The 18,118-nt window shown below is 43.2% G+C and overlaps 1 protein-coding gene across 1 annotated transcript in view; it reads right to left on the bottom strand.

The window, feature by feature from the left end:
* The window catches only part of LOC124606153 (cytochrome P450 4C1-like), a 71,279-nt gene that overhangs the window by 3,490 nt on the left and 49,671 nt on the right, over positions 1-18,118 (bottom strand). Inside the window, exon 6 of the mRNA XM_047138117.1 lies at positions 13,944-14,144. Coding sequence (XP_046994073.1) covers positions 13,944-14,144 — 201 coding nt within the window. The remainder of the gene's footprint in view (positions 1-13,943; positions 14,145-18,118) is intronic.

The raw sequence follows: 18,118 nt of genomic DNA on the forward strand, positions 1-18,118 counted from the left end.
GGAACATAAAGATTAGCAATAATATTAGAAAAGTAAGGCACAGTAGCTGTGCAACTATAAATGCCTGCCCCTATATAGAGGACTCCGGTAGCAACAGCATTGGGAATAAAACACACTTACGCCTATTCACAAGAGGGAAGCCATATGCTAGCCAACAGAAACATGGCAGATACATTGTACGATATTTTGTGGTCATTATCTTGCTTGAATTCGGCATCTCAAGACGAAGGAACTGACCCGTCACCATCCGTCTAGTCCAGTATCATCTAGCGAGTGTATTGTGTACCTGAAAAGCCTTCCAGCCAGAATTTTTCTTTGTAAGTGCCACTCACTACTGGCTTAAACCACAGCTTCCGGTCACTGAACCCTCGAGACCACTCCTACCGTTGGCTGTGGCGCAATTTGAGGCAAGCAGGAGCGAAATGAACTAACTGCACCCCTGACATTCAGTTTGAAAAATACACTCTATCCAATACGAAATAGGGATGTTTAGTCATAACACCTCGAATTTCTCACTCGAAATGTATATTCCTCCCTGTTATACGAGATATTTTCGAAGACAGAAGATATCGGACCATACACTCATTTTCAGATCACTAAAGTGTCCTTAATTGTTGTAAAAATCCTGTAGAACACTAGAACATAGGCTATATTTCCTCTAAGTACTCTCTCATCAGGCAGAAACAAATCTGTTCTAATCAGTTTAATATGTGTCACGTCCTGCAACTCAGGACTAGAATGTTAAACTCGTTTTCACCTCATTACGGAACATGCTCTGCCTCTGTCACAAGATACCTCATTTTCGAAGTCTCTTGAAGTAACCAAATGCCTCATCACCTGCGAAGTCTTTCAAGGTAGCGACACAGAGGAGTTGCAAATATTAGCTTTATACTACATACCACTTTATAAATTTGGTAATATAGCTCATTTTATTACGATGATCAAATTTCCCTATGTAGGTTGGAGACTGAGATTTTGTTAAAAGCTCTCTCCACACTGGAAAAAATGCCTTACTACCACTCCAATTCTCAAACGATATCTGTGGTACTCTTGCCCTCATTTCCACCTACCTGGAGACACGTCATTGACATCAAATTGATAGGTTAATTAATTATATTAATCGTGAAGGTCCCTTTAGATGTGAATAATTTCTTTTTCCTGTAGCTGGATTACACTCACCAGGTGATAGCTATAGACGCTTCCGTGACATCTGTGGAGGCTTCCCGCAGGCTACGTAGTCTCTCCCTCCGACACCAAAATGGGTGGTCACGATCGTCATACAGTTGAAGCCATCCAGCGCTAATTGTGTATTGTCTCAAGGCACCTTTCCATGCTGGTGGAAGTAAGTTACTTGTAATTCTGGCATGCTGGTCCCAAAATAAACCTCCTGAAACCTGTCAGGAGTGGAGGCAGTAACACATTCCCTCCAACCCCGCAATCCCTCTGCACTATCTCCAACCCGCCACCATGTCGCATGTGAACAGTGGCCTCTGCCTCCATCACGTCGCAAACCTCCATCCATGCGTCAGAGTTGTACTGCAACTGGCCGACAACCCACCACTCGCCGTGCCAGAAAGCTGTTAATGATTCCATACCCACAAAAATTGTCCTATCCTCCTCAGAATGATAAATACCTTGACTTTCAACAGTATGCTTCCCCTCATCCCGCCTGCAAACTAAACGCTCTGAGATGTTTTTTTAGAAATACCCCACAAAGGGTCACCCAGTGAGCAATAGCAAAATAGCTGTTAACTGACAGCTAAATCCCAGACGTGTACCACTCTGCAGACCTAGGTTTCCCTCAGAATAGAGCTCTATGGAATCGTTACTATTGTCTCCCACCAAATTAATGGATAGATGCTTCGAGTAACGAACTGAGGAACCACGAGGGAATACTATGTTCTTTTCAAGATACGCCATTGAGAAACACTTGGAGCTGATTGCAGAAGGATTCTACTGCCGCCAACATACATTTCGCTTATGGACGCAAGAAATCAGCGCTCGTAAGGAGACATAGAGGCAGTATGGAAATGGAAATGAACGTTTGGCGTCATTGGCCGGGAGGCCCCCTTGCGGGACAGGTTCGGCCGCCTTGGTGCAGGACTTATTACATTCGACGCCACAATGGGCGACCTGCGCGCCGGATGGGGATGAAATGATGATTGAGCGGAGAAAGTCCCCGACCCAGCCAGGAATCGAACCCGGGCCCGTAGGACGGCAACCCGTCACGCTGACCACTCAGCTATCTGGGTGGACACACAGAGACAGTCATTTTTCCCTCAATCTATTTGCGAGTGGAATAGGAAAGGGAATGCCTAGTAGTGGTACACGGTACCGTTCGCCAAGCACCATACAATGGCTTACGAGATACGAATACAGATGTAAATGTATATTTTGTCTACCTATTAAGATTTCAATCCATCCATTTATAGCAACAAAAACTCACGAAAGAATGTTGCCTCTTATTTATCGAGAAAACAAAGGACACAATTTTCGCTGCCGATTGTCTCTCTGTATAAATCTTCGTATTAGCCTCTAAATTTTTCACTTCAGTCACTTTGCGAAATGTATGTGTAAGTTTGTAATTTACTTGTCTTCAATACTTTGAATAAACTGTATAGAGCTCACCTTTCCACTCCCCTATCGTTAGAGTATCACCTGCGGTATTCTCACGTATCCTCCAGTCTTCGATATATAGCATTTGAGTCCGCCTGATTCCGACGAGTAAGAAATGTCCCTCGCCACGTTACAGACCGCTGATAATTATCTTGAAATCCCATCACATTCCAGCAGCCCTGTTTCTTTACTTAGAAGGCTCTCTGGTCCTCCACCCATCACTGACTAGGTATAAAGCTATCACAAAGTGCAAATTAACACGTTAATATATGGGAGGAAATTCACAACCACGCAGGATATAGGTGGGTTGAACTAAGAAATTCATAGCACCTACAATTCATCAACATCAGATGACTGCCTTAAACATCTCTCATCAAATGACCTACTTTCCTTTGTCATATTCCTATGATTACCACACTAGAAATACGACAGTCTAATGGCATCCAAGTCTCCATTTGCAGCACAGGGTCTCTCTCTCTCCCTCTCTCTCTCTCTCTCTCTCTCTCTCTCTCTCTCTCTCTCTCTCTCTCTCTCTCTTGTTATTTTTGTAACATCCAGTGGAATAAAACTACAAACTATAAAAATTTCTCTAACGCCACGTAGCAGAGACCTTTATAAGATTTTAATGCGTATCTCTCTTCCGTTGTATCCGAAATAAAAACTGTTTGCCTATTGACAACTACCATATGTGCTGATCCCGTTAAATATACACGTATTTCTCCACTGGAACAGGGGACAGTGATCGAAGTCGCTTCCACGGACATGTGTAAGGTTTTGACACCTGTACTGGACGATTAACCTCTCCCACAGACTATTAATCACAAGGAGAAGGTTCTTGTGTTGTTATTTCATAAGCAGTATTATACACGGCTTTCTGTTCTAACATGTAGAAACAGTATATGGCTACAGCTGTGTACACAGAGAGACCGAGAGCTTTGATTTCTATTGGTGGTGCACATTTGCACCCAGGTGTATAATCGCTGTTTCGGTGAGTTAGGCGGTAGTCATGCTGACCTCGAAATCTTTGGAAAGTGCATATTGAATTTTTATGACATACAATGCATAACTATCTGTAGAACAATGGGGTACTGTGCACGACTTAAACCTGTAAAGCACAAATACTATACAGCAACAGTTGTCAATCCGAGTGGTTGAAGAATGAAATGATTCTTATACAGTCAGTTTTATATATTCTCGGTCAATTTCGGAATTTTACCGGGTTTCTTTAGCTTCCGTGTCGATCCCGTGATGCTATGAGCCAATGAGATTGGAACACGGTTCTCAATTTCTGTATCATTGTCAAACCACCCCCTCCATTACTTTGCGATGGTCATATACGTGTGGACATATCGCAAATCTTGATACATTGCCAAGATCATACGACATAAATACTGATTTTTACTGTATGTAGCATCCATCTGCAGAGGAGGTTCAAGAACTATGTTCCTTAACCGAAACAATTTTTAAATTAGGCAAGAATTTATTACAATTTGCCATTGCCCTCTATGTTGATGGAAGTTACAAAATATTCTCGTATTCGTAGGATAGTCGGAGAATGAAAGATCTCACCAACACCTTTGATAATTACCATCCCAAGAAACGAATCATATACACTCAGCACTTCGCCCTCTGTTTCCGAACGAGCTGCCCCTTCGACCTTTCCGATTTCACCATTAGTGCAGTCATACAAGGTCTCTCTAGATGTATGCGTGCTGAGGAGGGCAGCATTCCTTCTTGGTGTATATTAGATACGAGCCTGATACATATGAAAGTGTCGTGGTGATATGACAGACGATTAAGAAGAAAAAGAAATATTTGGTTTGTGCATGATGCAGAACCAGAGGAAAGGAGTTTGAAACAGTTTACGTAAATTACTTGTGCTATCAATTTTGTAGTTTTGCTGTAGTGTTTGGATTCCATACAAAGAAGGCACTGGGAAGAGAGAAATGATCATAGAAGAAAAACACATGGCTAAATGATTCGGCATTTAAGCGTGCTATAATGTTAAAGCAGTGTGATTTCCGTTGCATTAGTCGCGTGGAATTAAATGCTGTTACAGCGCAGGCAGATACACACAGAGAAAAACTGCGTAGTTGCGCTGAGTATTGACAACTGTATTACATTTACAAGCAATTTCAGTATATGTGGCGAAAAGAAACGTCATGATCACGTGAGCAGAAGTGCCATAAAATCGGTAAAACTACGAACCTTGACGGAAAATACGAATAATTTGAGGGAAAGTAATCCGAAATGCGGGGAAATTGAGGGAATATAATGGAGTACTTATGTCTGCTTGGGGCAGGAAAGTTCTTGTGCATAGGAACGAGTATGTAACTGCAAGAGGAATATGACAAAATGTTGATAAGGAAGCATCAGGAACCAAAGAAAAAGTTATTTTTCGTCGACACTGATAAGATGGCCGAAATGGATTGTTTAACACGGATGACCACCAAATGAAGAGTAATAAGTTTATATAAGTCGGATCACAAGCCCAGTTGTGAACCCAAAGTTATCGGCAACCAATTTAAAAGTTTTATAAAATGCTCTTAGCTAAAGAGCGTTGTATTATCAACTTGGTGACCGCAGTACACAACTACAGAATGGCTCACTTGTTTGATCCTATGCAAGACTGTTTCAGTGTTTTAAGCTCTAACAGACAGTATTTGCAATGTGCTCCTCTGTACTCTCTATCAATCACAACCATTGTCAGCTAACAAGTACTTTACGGAACAGTTGCTGCATGGTTTTAACAACATTCTGCTGTATGTATATTTAGGCAATAGGCATACATACAAGTTGACTGCTGTCTTTGATGCTTTCGTGGAAAAGAGAACCCTCTGCCTCTAAACTGATGCGTATCTGCGTTAAAGGACGATAGAAAGTAGATGGAGCAATCAGTTTGAGAAGTTGTGATGAGGCATGATTTAATGGTAGACGACTGACGCATTCTAGAGAGAGATGACGTGTGTGGAAAAAAACTGTGTTCTGTTCTCTTAGTGCACCGTGGTATGTAATTTCATATGTTGGACACCATTGCTATGCGTTTATCTATTTCGTTATAAGATGTCTTTGTTTCATATATTATCCACTGCTGACGACCGTTTTATAGGACTGATGCGAGCATAGCATAATTTCCATACTGTAAGTGGATGTGAGCAGTGAGCGCTGTACACATCTAAAAAGCTGTATAGTGCATATATAAAAACAAGGTTTTTTTTTCCTTTAGTGTAGAAGGTAGAAATTTTATCGTTCTAAAGTTCCTTACCATAATAGGTGGAATAGAAAGCTTTCAGGGGGAACGTATGTCAGATGTTGAAATTGAATTTGCTGCACTGGAGTATTGACAGTGTTTCATTCCATGTGACTAATATATCGGAAATCACACTACTTTAGATTGCTTAAGTGCCGAACCGTGTAGCCTTATGTTCTATGTTTATGTTCTACGCTAACATTCTATGATCATATCTCTTTTCGTAGTGCCTTCTTGGTGTGGAATACAAACACTATAAAGATACTGCTGAATTGATTGCACAAGTGATTTACGTAAAATGTTACGAACTCCTTCAATCTGGAGCTCCATTATACATAAACGATACGTTTCTTTTCCGTCTTATATCGTCTGTTATATCACCACAACAATGTCAAATGTATGAGGCTCATATCTACTACACACCAATAAGGAGTGCTAACCGCCTCAGCATGCATGCATCTAGAGAGATCGTGTATGACACAGTACTAATGGTTAAATCTGGACACCTGTTGCATGACAACATTATATAAGGCAGGCACTGAAACTGGATCAGGGCAAAACACAAACTCGACGTTTCTGGCGAGCCAGGCAGCAGACTACAGTAGAATTTTGTGGGTCAGAAAGATCAGAGAGGATCGTGTCACCTACGTTACGTGACGAAAGAAAGACTACGGCGAATGCAGCGGTAACAAGAGCCCTTACCAACCAGTTCTGTGCTATAACAAACTCCTTAAGCAAACACATATGAGTGGGAGCCATTGATTACTTCCTTCGTAATAGCAACTCATACGTGGTCATGACGAAAGATATAGGGTAACCATTAGCCACTACTTCGCTCCATACATACCCCAACCGTTTAGCTTGTAAGGTAGTCGGTGACACTGATCGATGGCATACGTGACGTTCGCATTACATTCTCTGATTGCAGGGAAGTGACGTCTGGCTCAAGTCTGTTGTGGATTTCCTGCACGCTACGGACAACAACAGCTGCTACTGAAAGAGGTATCTACCTCGTCATAATCACCATTTGCAGTTCAAAAATGGCTCCAAGCACTATGGGACTTAACATCTGAGGTCATCAGTCCCCTAGACTTAGAAACTCCTTAAAGTTAACTGACCTTAGGACATCACACACAACCATGCCCGAGGCAGGATTCGAACCTGCGACCGTAGCAGGTGCGCGGTGTCAGACTGAAGCGACTAGAACCGCTCTGCCACCGAGGCCGGCACCAGTTGCAGTGTTCAACATCAAAGTCTACCTCTGTCGCTGATGATAGGACATATAGGTGTTTCTATCCCACCACGATCAGGACACTAGTGTTCCTGATATTCCAGAGGACTGAATAGGGCCTACATGGACGGCAGATCAGTATCTTCGAACGTCACGACTACACTGCAACCGTCTCTTGGTACGATGGATGATGAAGAATGGTGGTGAGCGTGAGACAACAGGGCACTTCCCAAGTTGGTGTGTGTAATTTCAATAGGCGCGTCGCCGTCATTGTCTGCCGGGGCATTGCCGTACAGCCGTAGTCGGGGCCACCACTGAATAGCCAGTGCAGCAGCAGGCTGGAACGAAGTGTGCAGTGTCATTTGATGGGAGTGGGCTGAAGGCCGCTTACGTCGCGATTCCTCTGCGGGCATTGACAGATGACGCCAACCACGAGCCAAGTCAAGACGCTACGTGTACCACTACCATCCTTCTGAGGAAAACTAGGAAGAATCAAACAGGAGGACGTCTCCTGACACAGAACTACCTCTACTCATCCTCTCGCAATAGTCTCCCCTTGCAGACCGAAGTCGAAGCTTATTCCGCAATAGAGGGCAGAGTGCTCCAGTGGATATGATTCGTTTGTTGCGGCGGTGATCATCAAAGGTGTTCGCAAGATCTTTCAATCTCCAACTTTATGCTACGAGTGCGAGAATATTTTGTAACTCTCATCCACATAGGGGGAGATGGCAAATCGTAATAAATACTTACCTAATTTATAAATTGTTTCAGTTAAGGTACGTAGTTCTTGCACATCCTCTCTGCAGATGAAAGCTTCATACACTAAGAAACAGTATTTTTGTCATGTTATCTAGGCAATGTATCAAGATTTGCGATATGTCCACACGTATATGACCATAGCAAAGTAATGGAGGGGGTGGTTTGGCAATGATAAAGAAATTGAGGACACTACAGGATCGACGTGATGTGACATTTTGTTAACGTGTCAGTTCGTCAAGAGTGGTGGTTTGGACCTTGAGTAATTGTGTAAAATGTGTTGAAATTCCATAAACCCTGTAAAATTCCGAAACTGACGTGGAATATGTAAAACTGATTAAAATACGATTAAAATGTGGAGAGGCGAAAGCACAGTGGCACATAAAAAATCACTCGAAGCCATGGACAGAACATAACAAGACTTGCGAGGAAATTCTCAAGTGATGAGAGCAGCTCTACTCATACTTTTAGGAAATTTTTGACAAACACTCCCAACATCAGCCAACATCAGCAAACGAAATCAATGCATGCTTTAAAAAAATCAAGTCTGGCCACACATACAAATACTGCGACTAAAAAACGCTATGAGAGCTGAACTATTGAAAGGCGAAACAACAGCGAATTTTGCTCCACAACTTCTACAAACAGAGAAACCATATCCTACTGACCATACGACCGACCTCATTAAACTCACCAGTGATTTCTGCAACATCGCCACTGCTGAAAAAGAAATCATCGACCAAATTTATCCAGACATTGTTCACAACGTTACCAGTCTTGACTGGCTATTTGAAACGGCAGTTTTGGAAACTAAAAACAGTGTTGTCGACGATATCAACTTTAATATTCAAAATAAAATACAAATCCGATGGGAAACGTTGAAGAAAGTGTGACCTTCCCTACAGAGTTTCTGAACTCTTTGCAAGTACCACGAGTGCCATTACACTCCCTTAGACTTAAAATAGGATCCCCGATCATACTGCTCAGAAAACCTAACTCATCAGAACTATGTAATGGATCAAGGATGCTCGTCAAACAGTTGTCGAGAACATCATCGAAGCGGAACTTATGGCTGGAAAGTACAAAGGACACACACTATTTATTGCAAGAGTACCACTGATCTCTGTGATGGCTGGGTGTTGTGTGATGTCCTTAGGTTAGTTAGGTTTAAGTAGTTCTAAGTTCTAGGGGACTGATGACCATAGATGTTAAGTCCCATAGTGCTCAGAGCCATTTGAACCATTTTTGAACCACTGATCTCTACTTAACTGCCATTCCAATTTATAAAACTGCCATTTCCAATCCATTCTCTCACGGTCAACTATTCGTAGCTTGAAACTTCCTGGCAGATTAAAACTGTGTGCCCGACCGAGACTCGAACTCGGGACCCTTGCCTTTCACGGGCAAGTGCTCTACCATCTGAACTACCAAAGCACGCCTCACGCTCTGCCAGTATCTCGTCTCCTACCTTCCAAACTTTACAGAAGCTCTCCTGCGAACCTGGCAAAACTAGCACTCCTGAAAGAAAGGATACTGTGGAGACATGGCTTAGCCACAGCCTGGGGGATGTTTCCAGAATGAGATTTTCACTCTGCAGCGGAGTGTGCGCTGATATGAAACTTCCTGGCAGATTAAAACTGTGTGCCCGACCGAGACTCGAACTCGGGACCTTTGCCTTTCGCGGGCAAGTGCTCTACCATCTGAGCTACCGAAGCACGACTCACGCCCGGTACTCACAGCTTTACTTCTGCCAGTATCTCGTCTCCTACCTTCCAAACTTTACAGAAGCTCTCCTGCAGGAGAGCATGTCTCCACAGTATCCTTTCTTTCAGGAGTGCTAGTTCTGCAGGTTCGCAGGCTGTGGCTAAGCCATGTCTCCGCAATATCCTTTCTTTCGGGAGTGCTAGTTCTGCAAGGTTCGCAGGAGAGCTTCTGTAAAGTTTGGAAGGTAGGAGACGAGATACTGGCAGAAGTAAAGCTGTGAGTACCGGGCGTGAGTCCTGCTTCGGTAGCTCAGTTGGTAGATCACTTGCCCGCGAAAGGCAAAGGTCCCGAGTTCGAGTCTCGGTCGGGCACACAGTTTTAATCTGCCAGGAAGTTTCATATCAGCGCACACTCCGCTGCAGAGTGAAAATCTCATTCTAATTCCTGTGCTGTTTTTCTAACTCGACCGAGGGGACGCGTATGTTGATCGGAAAATTGGAAATTTGTGGCAAGGTCTTATGGGACTAAACTGCTGAGGTCATCGGTCCCTAAGCTTACACGCTACGTAATCTAACTTAAACTAACTTACGTTAAGGACGACACACACACCCATGTCCGAGGGAGGACTCGAACCTCCGACGTGCAAATGTTGATTGGATATGCAACTTGCCATCAAAAATCTAAGATTGTTGTGGTACATTTTTGGAATATGTTGATAAAAGAATCGCTCGGCCTCATCTCACTACCGATTAATTTTTCTCCGTGTACATCTGCCACGTGGAAGTGCTTTGAAGTCTTTGTAAGGCCTTGGCAGCCGTTTTCTAACACCACATTTTTCTAAACACAATAAGACGCATTAGCTCGCTGAAACATCCCATACCCTTCAGCCAAGGAAGTCGCCATCGATAAATGGCCCGGCTGCCCAAGGAATGAATGCATAAATGATCGTAAATTATATAAGGATATTTTCCAGACGATAACGGTAAGACCGTCGTCTGAGACTCATATATCTGTCCTTCGGGTTCCTATCCTGACGCAATGACTTTCATCCCTAAAAGCCTGACGACTCTTCGAAGAAAGGTCCTCGTCGCATTAACAGAACTCAAATTTGGATAGTCGTCAGCGGTCTCTTAACTAGGAGACATGCAGGAAAAGTCTGGTTGCCTGCTGGTTTCTTTAGACAGTGATCTGCTACATTATCGCATATTGGTTCGTCTTCATGCGCCACTGTTATTTGCCGTCACATTGAATATCAATGATACGTGGAGCACCGAAGTTGCCACTGGTATGGTGTCATTGGTCTACGTATGACACGCTACCACCTTACTGGAACGAGAACAGTTGGCAGATTCTGCCGTTGCAGAATAGCTACCTGGTTCGGCAAGAAAGTCTATGACCTTTACTTTTTATAGTACGAATAAGTATATTTCTTCTCTCATGAGCACAACGAGCGAAATGCGTACAGAAGTCCTGCAAATCTCATACGTAACCAACTTGGCCAGGATGCATCGTGTGATATACGAGGGTTGGAACTTGAATAGTGACAACTATTTATTCGCAACCGATACCAAAGAGTTACATGTTTGCATCTGTTACTGCCCTTCAAAGTAGTCATTAGAGTTGTGTTGAAACCGTTGCCAGCGATGTAGAAGCCTTAGTATACCGTTAGCAGAGCCTGTTCTGTTGATGGTGCGAATGGAGCGGTCTACTGCCTGTCGAATCTCTGGAACAGTTCTGAAGCGAATGCCACGAAGTGGTTCCTTCATCTTAGGAATCTAATGCATAGTATTACTGTTCGTTTTTGGAGCGTCGCCTGCGACCAGCTTTACGAAAGAAGCGGCGACACTTTCTACGCAACCCACCCATCATTTTGCATGACAATACGCGGGCGCATACAGCGCAAGCTGTGGCTGCTCTGTTCGGTCGATGGGACTGGGAAGTACTGTACCACCCACCATACTCCCCGAACTTAAGTCCTTGTGACTACTTCGAAGGACAGTAAGAGGTGCAAACATGCAAGTCTTTTCTGTCGGTTGTGAATAAATTGTTGCCACTATTTAAGTTCCAATCCTCGTAGATTAGAAGCTGTGTACTGTGGTCGTAGCATTGTACTCGTGATCGTGGTCAGGCGTGCTGATCAGTAATTTCAGTACTATCTGATGACTGTAATCAAAAGTTACAGACAAATTGTGTATGTGGCGTAGCAACATGCAAGTAGGTTTAAATATTCTGTTACAATATTGTTCACTAGGCTTTCCATCTTTTCATGGAACCCCTTAACCGAATCAGCTACTCAGTATGTCGTTCAGTGCCCCATAACGTGCTCTCTAGTACACCAAGAGACTATGGTACAGCTTCAGAGGTTTCTATGATTCTAGCAAAATCCATAAGAGTCTAGGCTGTACTATCACCAACTACTTTGTTTGCATGGCCTCAGAAGAAAGATCATACAAAGTTTTACGCTGTTAAGGATGGTGTGCTGAGTTCTATTATGTCCTGAATCCATAATCAAGTATTATTGTTCACTGTTTGACAGTGCCCCTCGTCCAGATCTCTACCCCCTCCCTCCTCATCCCGGCCAGGCTCTCCTTGTATTTCGGTCCCATCGTCCAGACCTCCCCCCCCCCCCCCCCCTCCTTCCAACCCGACCAGACCAGGCCCTCCTCGCATTTCCAGACATAGTCAACCAATTTCACAACGTCATTCATCCACGACGTCTTATTTTTACGTAACACTCTTAGTCATACGTCTTTTTTACGTGAATAATTTGAGTTATAACTCCAAAATAAATCATTCAGCCAAAATTAAATTATGTCGCTAGCAGAGTACGCACGTAAAATCTGCTCTTTCGTTCTCTGAGCAAAACAGAGCGTGCGGTGCGAGAGCTGCAGCAACCAGCACACAGGTGAGTACTGCATTGTCAACGGAAGCATCATCGCTTCTGCTATACAAAGTGGATGGTCACAGGACAGTGAAAGACTTATGAATAAATACTTCAGTTTTTTTTTTTAAAAAAAAAGCGTATAACTCGCCAGTGCGTATTTAGTGTGTCCATAAAAAATATACGACGAAACTGGTTAAACAAATCGTCATTTTAGTCGCTTCAGCTAAAAAATAAGATTTTACAGGTTTTCCTGTATTATCTTAAATATTAATTAGTAAAACTTTGAACATATCTGCTAAGGTTCAGTGACCGTGTCAGAATTATATTGTAACAAATAAGCCCTCGGTCACAAATATTAAGTCAAAAATTTAGACTTAATATTTGTGACCGAGGGCTTATTTGTTACAATATATTAATTAGTATTGATTATAGCTTCAACACCGAGAAAAAAGAGGGAATGAGAGGAAACTCAAGAGAAGTTAAACACAAAGCAGAAAAAAATTAATTTAATATTCCGTGACAAGGAGAAATGAAATGTAAATCGTATTAATGGCAAATTCAAAGGAGTGGGAGTAGTGTGGGGATGGTGATGGACAGTGCATTGTTTACTTATTCTTTCTTCGTAATAAAGTGTTTTTCTCAGCGATACCGCTATACGCATTCAAGGAATTGTTAAGCCATCATATGCTGACATTTATCTTTATTTCGTTATTATTAAGGTTTTCGTTTCTGAGGGAGCTTTGAAACTGACGTGGGTACGTTTTAAAGTGGAAACAGAGTTGTCGACACTGGCAGGTGCGATGTTTACAATTTTGAAAGACGCATTCAAGGTGACCAACTCCAACGCTTCCTTCTGTTTCACAATGCCATAGACAGTTTACAGTAAGACTCTAGATTTTATGAATGATTTGTATTTACAACTTAGTCTCACACTTATTCATCTACGAGTACAACTTTCACTGTCTTGTTTAATTCGTTCCTTTTGAACCATATTTTTTGGGCCGTTATATACGGTCTTCTGGACGTCATAGACAAACTGAATTTCACAATTTCTCTGTTTGAGAAATCCGTTTAGGCTCCTACAGGGAACATCTGCGGTATAAAAAAAAATCGTAATACATGAACATAGGAAAAATAAATTCCGAAGCAGAGTAAGACATAGCCCAACTGTCCTGCTCGTCGTTCAGTCAAACCATCTTGGCAACGGGAATGACTTGTGCCTTTTTCCTCGCCACTAGATACGCTTTGTTGCTTCTCCATAGGCCGCGCGTGGTAGCCGTGCGGTCTTGGGGGTCTTGTCAAGGTTCGTGCGGCTGCCCCCGTCGGAGGCTTGTTGTCCTTAGCGTAAGTTAGTCTAAGTTAGTTTAAGTGTGTAAGACTAGGGACCGGTGACCTTAGCAATTTGGTCCCGTAGCAATTAACACACATTTTAACATTTTGAACGCTTCACTACATAGATGGTGTCTTATTTTCTGTGGACATGGTTGTGTGGTGCTGCCTACCTTTACGACGCAGTCCAGCACTGCGAGACGGGCGATGTCTGCTGCAGTGGACGACCTGAAGCGGCCTTCTTCTGTGCCGAAGACCTCGTCCAGTTCCCGGTGCACCGCGTCCTGCCACACCGGGTGCAAGGCCAGCAGAGACAGCGTGAAACCGGTTGCCGCTGCCGTCGTTTCTGTGCTCGCCAGTGCAAACGTGCACACCTGCAGCAAAGGTATGGGCAAATTCACCGGTGCTGGGGAGATCTGTCGCTCCATAGCGGGTATATTTGTCTCTTACGTACAGCGTTACGGAATTCAGTAATGCAAAATAACAGAAATGTGCAGGGAAGACATTTCAGTAATGCAATGTCATAGATAGTTGATTACTTTAGTCTGCTTGCCTAACGGTGACTTAGGAACAACTTCAGCAAGTGAGAAGTTCTGATTTATTGCAACGTGAAATTGAAATCTGTCTATGAAAAACATTCTTAAAGAAACCATTTGATCCTAGTGGAGTTTTATGTGTAAGTTCATGACAAGGTAAACTAAACTGGAATGTGTTGTGCATTATATAATCAACGGAAATATTCCTCATATCCACTAAGACTCGCAGAAGAGTTGATTATTTAATACTTAAAAAGAACAAATTGGCAGTGTCGTTCCAGAAATAAATTTAAAATTGTTCCAATCGCAAGATTTTCGGGACGTTTGCCCTGGCTGTAAGGCAAATGTCTAAACTGATTGTCCCCTCTCAAGTATTTATGCATTCGAAATTAAGAGCCCCCCTGCCCTCTCGCCAGGTAATTGACTATTAGGAACCTAGTTCAGATTCATGGTTAGGCCTATATGTTCTTGAGGTAGGGGGATTAGGGCCTATATAATAATGAGAATTTTTATATGGAAAAATCACATAATACAGAGTACTAAATTATCATGTTGCTTAGGGGAAGTATCTCTAAAATCTGTTACTGGTAGTACGCTTTTATTGTTATTATTATTATCATTACTTATCAGCTACAAATGCCGTACAGAGAACATAGACGTGAATTGTAGTGATATTGTTTGAGGTATCTAAGGACCTCGATGCAGGAGAAGCATCATTATTTGTATGTTTCTGTATTAGGATTGTAAATATTTAAAAAATAGTACAATGAGCTTACAAACCGTAAAGATAAGGAACGACGGCAGCTTCACTGTGTATTCAGTTAGTATGATTTAAAGTTGGTAGGTAGAGCTACAATAGGGATATCGGTGTCAAACAGATGATGGGCGCTTGCAAGTGATATTTTGATTCTCATTTTCTCCAATCAGATGTTTCAAGATACCGATGTTTTTACTGGCTCATACTGGCATTGTATCACAAGGAGGTTGGTGAAAACAAGTACTTGCACTTTTTGGACCTAATACTACGATCTCTACATCTATATCTCTTTCGTATTCTACAAGTCACCGAACGCTGCATGGCAGAAGGTATCAAGTGCCACCATTAGACATTTCGTTTACTGTTCCATTTGCAAATAGCGCGAGGGAAAAACAACTGTAAAAGCCCCCGCACGAGCCCTAATTTCTACATCTACATCTACATCTACATCCATACTCCGCAAGCCACCTGACGGTGTGTGGCGAAGGGTACCCTGAGTACCTCTATCGGTTCTCCCTTCTATTCCAGTCTCGTATTGTTCGTGGAAAGAAGGATTGTCGGTATGCTTCTGTGTGGGCTCTAATCTCTCTGATTTTATCCTCATGGTCTCTTCGCGAGCTATACGTAGGAGGGGGCAATATACTGCTTGACTCTTCGGTGAAGGTATGTTCTCGAAATTTTAACAAAAGTCCGTACCGAGCTACTGAGCGTCTCTCCTGCGGAGTCTTCCACTGGAGTTTATCTATCATCTCCGTAAGGCTTTCGCGATTACTAAATGATCCTGTAACGAAGCGCGCTGCTCTCCGTTGGATCCTCTCTATCTCTTCTATCAACCCTATCTGGTACGGATCGCACACCGCTGAGCAGTATTCAAGCAGTGGGCGAACAAGCGTACTGTAACCTACTTCCTTTGTTTTCGGATTGTATTAACTTAGGATTCTTCCAAGGAATCTCAGTCTGGCATCAGCTTTACCGACGATCATCTTTATATGATCATTCCATTTTAAATCACTCCTAATGCGTACTCCCAGATAATTTATGGAATTAACTGCTTCCAGTTGCCGACCTGCTATTTTGTACCTAAATGATAAGGGATCTATCTTTCTATGTATTCGCAGCACATTACACTTTTCTACATTGAGATTGAATTGCCATTCCCTGCACCATGCGTCAATTCGCTGCAGATCCTCCTGCATTTCAGTACAATTTTCCATTGTTACAACCTCTCGATGCACCACAGCCTCATCCGCAAAAAGCCTCAGTGAACTTCCGATGTCATCCACAAGGTCATTTATGTATATTGTGAATAGCAACGGTCCTACGGCACTCCCCTGCGGCACTCCTGAAACCACTCTTACTTCGGAAGACATCTCTCCATTGAGAATGGCGTGCTGCGTTCTGCTATCTAGGAAGTCTTCAATCCAGTCACACAATTGGTCTGATAGTCCATATGCTCTTACTTTGTTCATTAAACGACTGTGGGGAACTATATCGAACGCCTTGCGGAAGCCAAGAAACACGGCATCTACCTGTCAACCCGTGTCTATGGCCCTCTGAGTCTCGTGGACGAATAGCGCGAGCTGGGTTTCACACGACCGTCTTTTTCGAAACCCATGCTGATTCCTACACGCATCTTACCTTCGTAGTCGTTACTCGAAGTGTACGTTGGCGGCAGTAGATTCGTTCTTCAGTGGGCCTCAAATGCAGGATCTCTAAATGTGCCTCACGAAAAGAGGTTGTCTTCCCTCAAGGTATTCCCATTTGAGTTCACGAAGCATCTTCATAATACTGGCGTCCTGATCGAACCTACCGGTAACAAATCTAGCAGCACGCCTCTGAATTGCTTCGATGTCTCCCTTTAATCCGACCTGGGGGGAACCCCAAACACTCAAGAATGGGTCGCGCTAGCGTTCTATACGCTGTCTTCTTCGTGGATGAACTACCCCTTCCCAAAACGCTCTCGATAAAACGAAGTGGAGAATTCGCCTTCCCTATTACCAACCCGACGTACTTGTCCCATTTCATATTGCTTTTCAGTGTTACGCCTAGATATTTAAAAGATGTGATCGTGTCAAGTAGCACACCAGTAATGCTGTATTCGAACGTTACGGGATTGTTTCTGCAGCTCACCCGCATTAACTTATACTCTTTTCTATATTTAGAGGTAGCTAATCCGCCTGCTTAGCTGGGTGGTAACGTGCTCGACTCCCATGCAGCGGGCCCCGGTTCGATTCCCTGGCGGATTGCAGATTTTCTCCGCTCGTGGACTGAATGTTGTGTTGTTCTCATCATCATTTCATCCTCACCACCGGCGCGAAAGTCGCCCAATGTGGCGTCAACTGAAATAAACTTGCACTTGGTAGCCGTACTTCCCGGGACGGGAAGGTAGCTGCCATTCATCACACCAATTGCGAATTTTATCAAGTCATGTTGTATTCTCATACAGTCGTCATTTAGGAAGTCTTCGAGCCACTCACGTATCAGGGAACCTAATCTGTATGCTCGAACATTCGTCAGTAGTCTGCAGAGGGGGAAATGTGGAAAATGCCTGTTCCCTCCCGTCCATGGTTTGCAGGGTATCATGTGAGGACAAGTTGTGTTTCGCAAAAGCGATGTTTTCTGAATCCGTGCAGGTTTGTGGACAGAAACTTTTCTGTCTCCAGGAAATTTATTATATTCGAACTCAGAATGTATTCAGGAATAACTCAGAATGCAATCAAGGAAAAAATGGTTCAAATGGCTCTGAACACAATGTGACTCAACATCTGAGGTCAGCAGTCCCCTAGAACTTAGAAGTACTTAAACCTAACTAGCCTAATGACACCACATACATCCATACCCGAGGCAGGATTCGAACCTGCGTCCGTAGCGGTCGCGCTGTTCCAGACTGAAGCGGCTACAACCGCTCGGCCACACCGGCCGGCTGCATTCAATAATTCTGCAGAAAACTGATCAAACTGATGTTACTATACAGGAAGTCATCAACGCTTTTTCTCCAGGCGCTTGTGACTTTGCGCTGGGTGAGAGATTCGCGATAAACGCAAGTTAAGTAAGG

This window comes from Schistocerca americana, chromosome 3 (assembly GCF_021461395.2).
Source record: "Schistocerca americana isolate TAMUIC-IGC-003095 chromosome 3, iqSchAmer2.1, whole genome shotgun sequence".
Taxonomy (NCBI): Eukaryota; Metazoa; Arthropoda; class Insecta; order Orthoptera; family Acrididae; genus Schistocerca; species Schistocerca americana.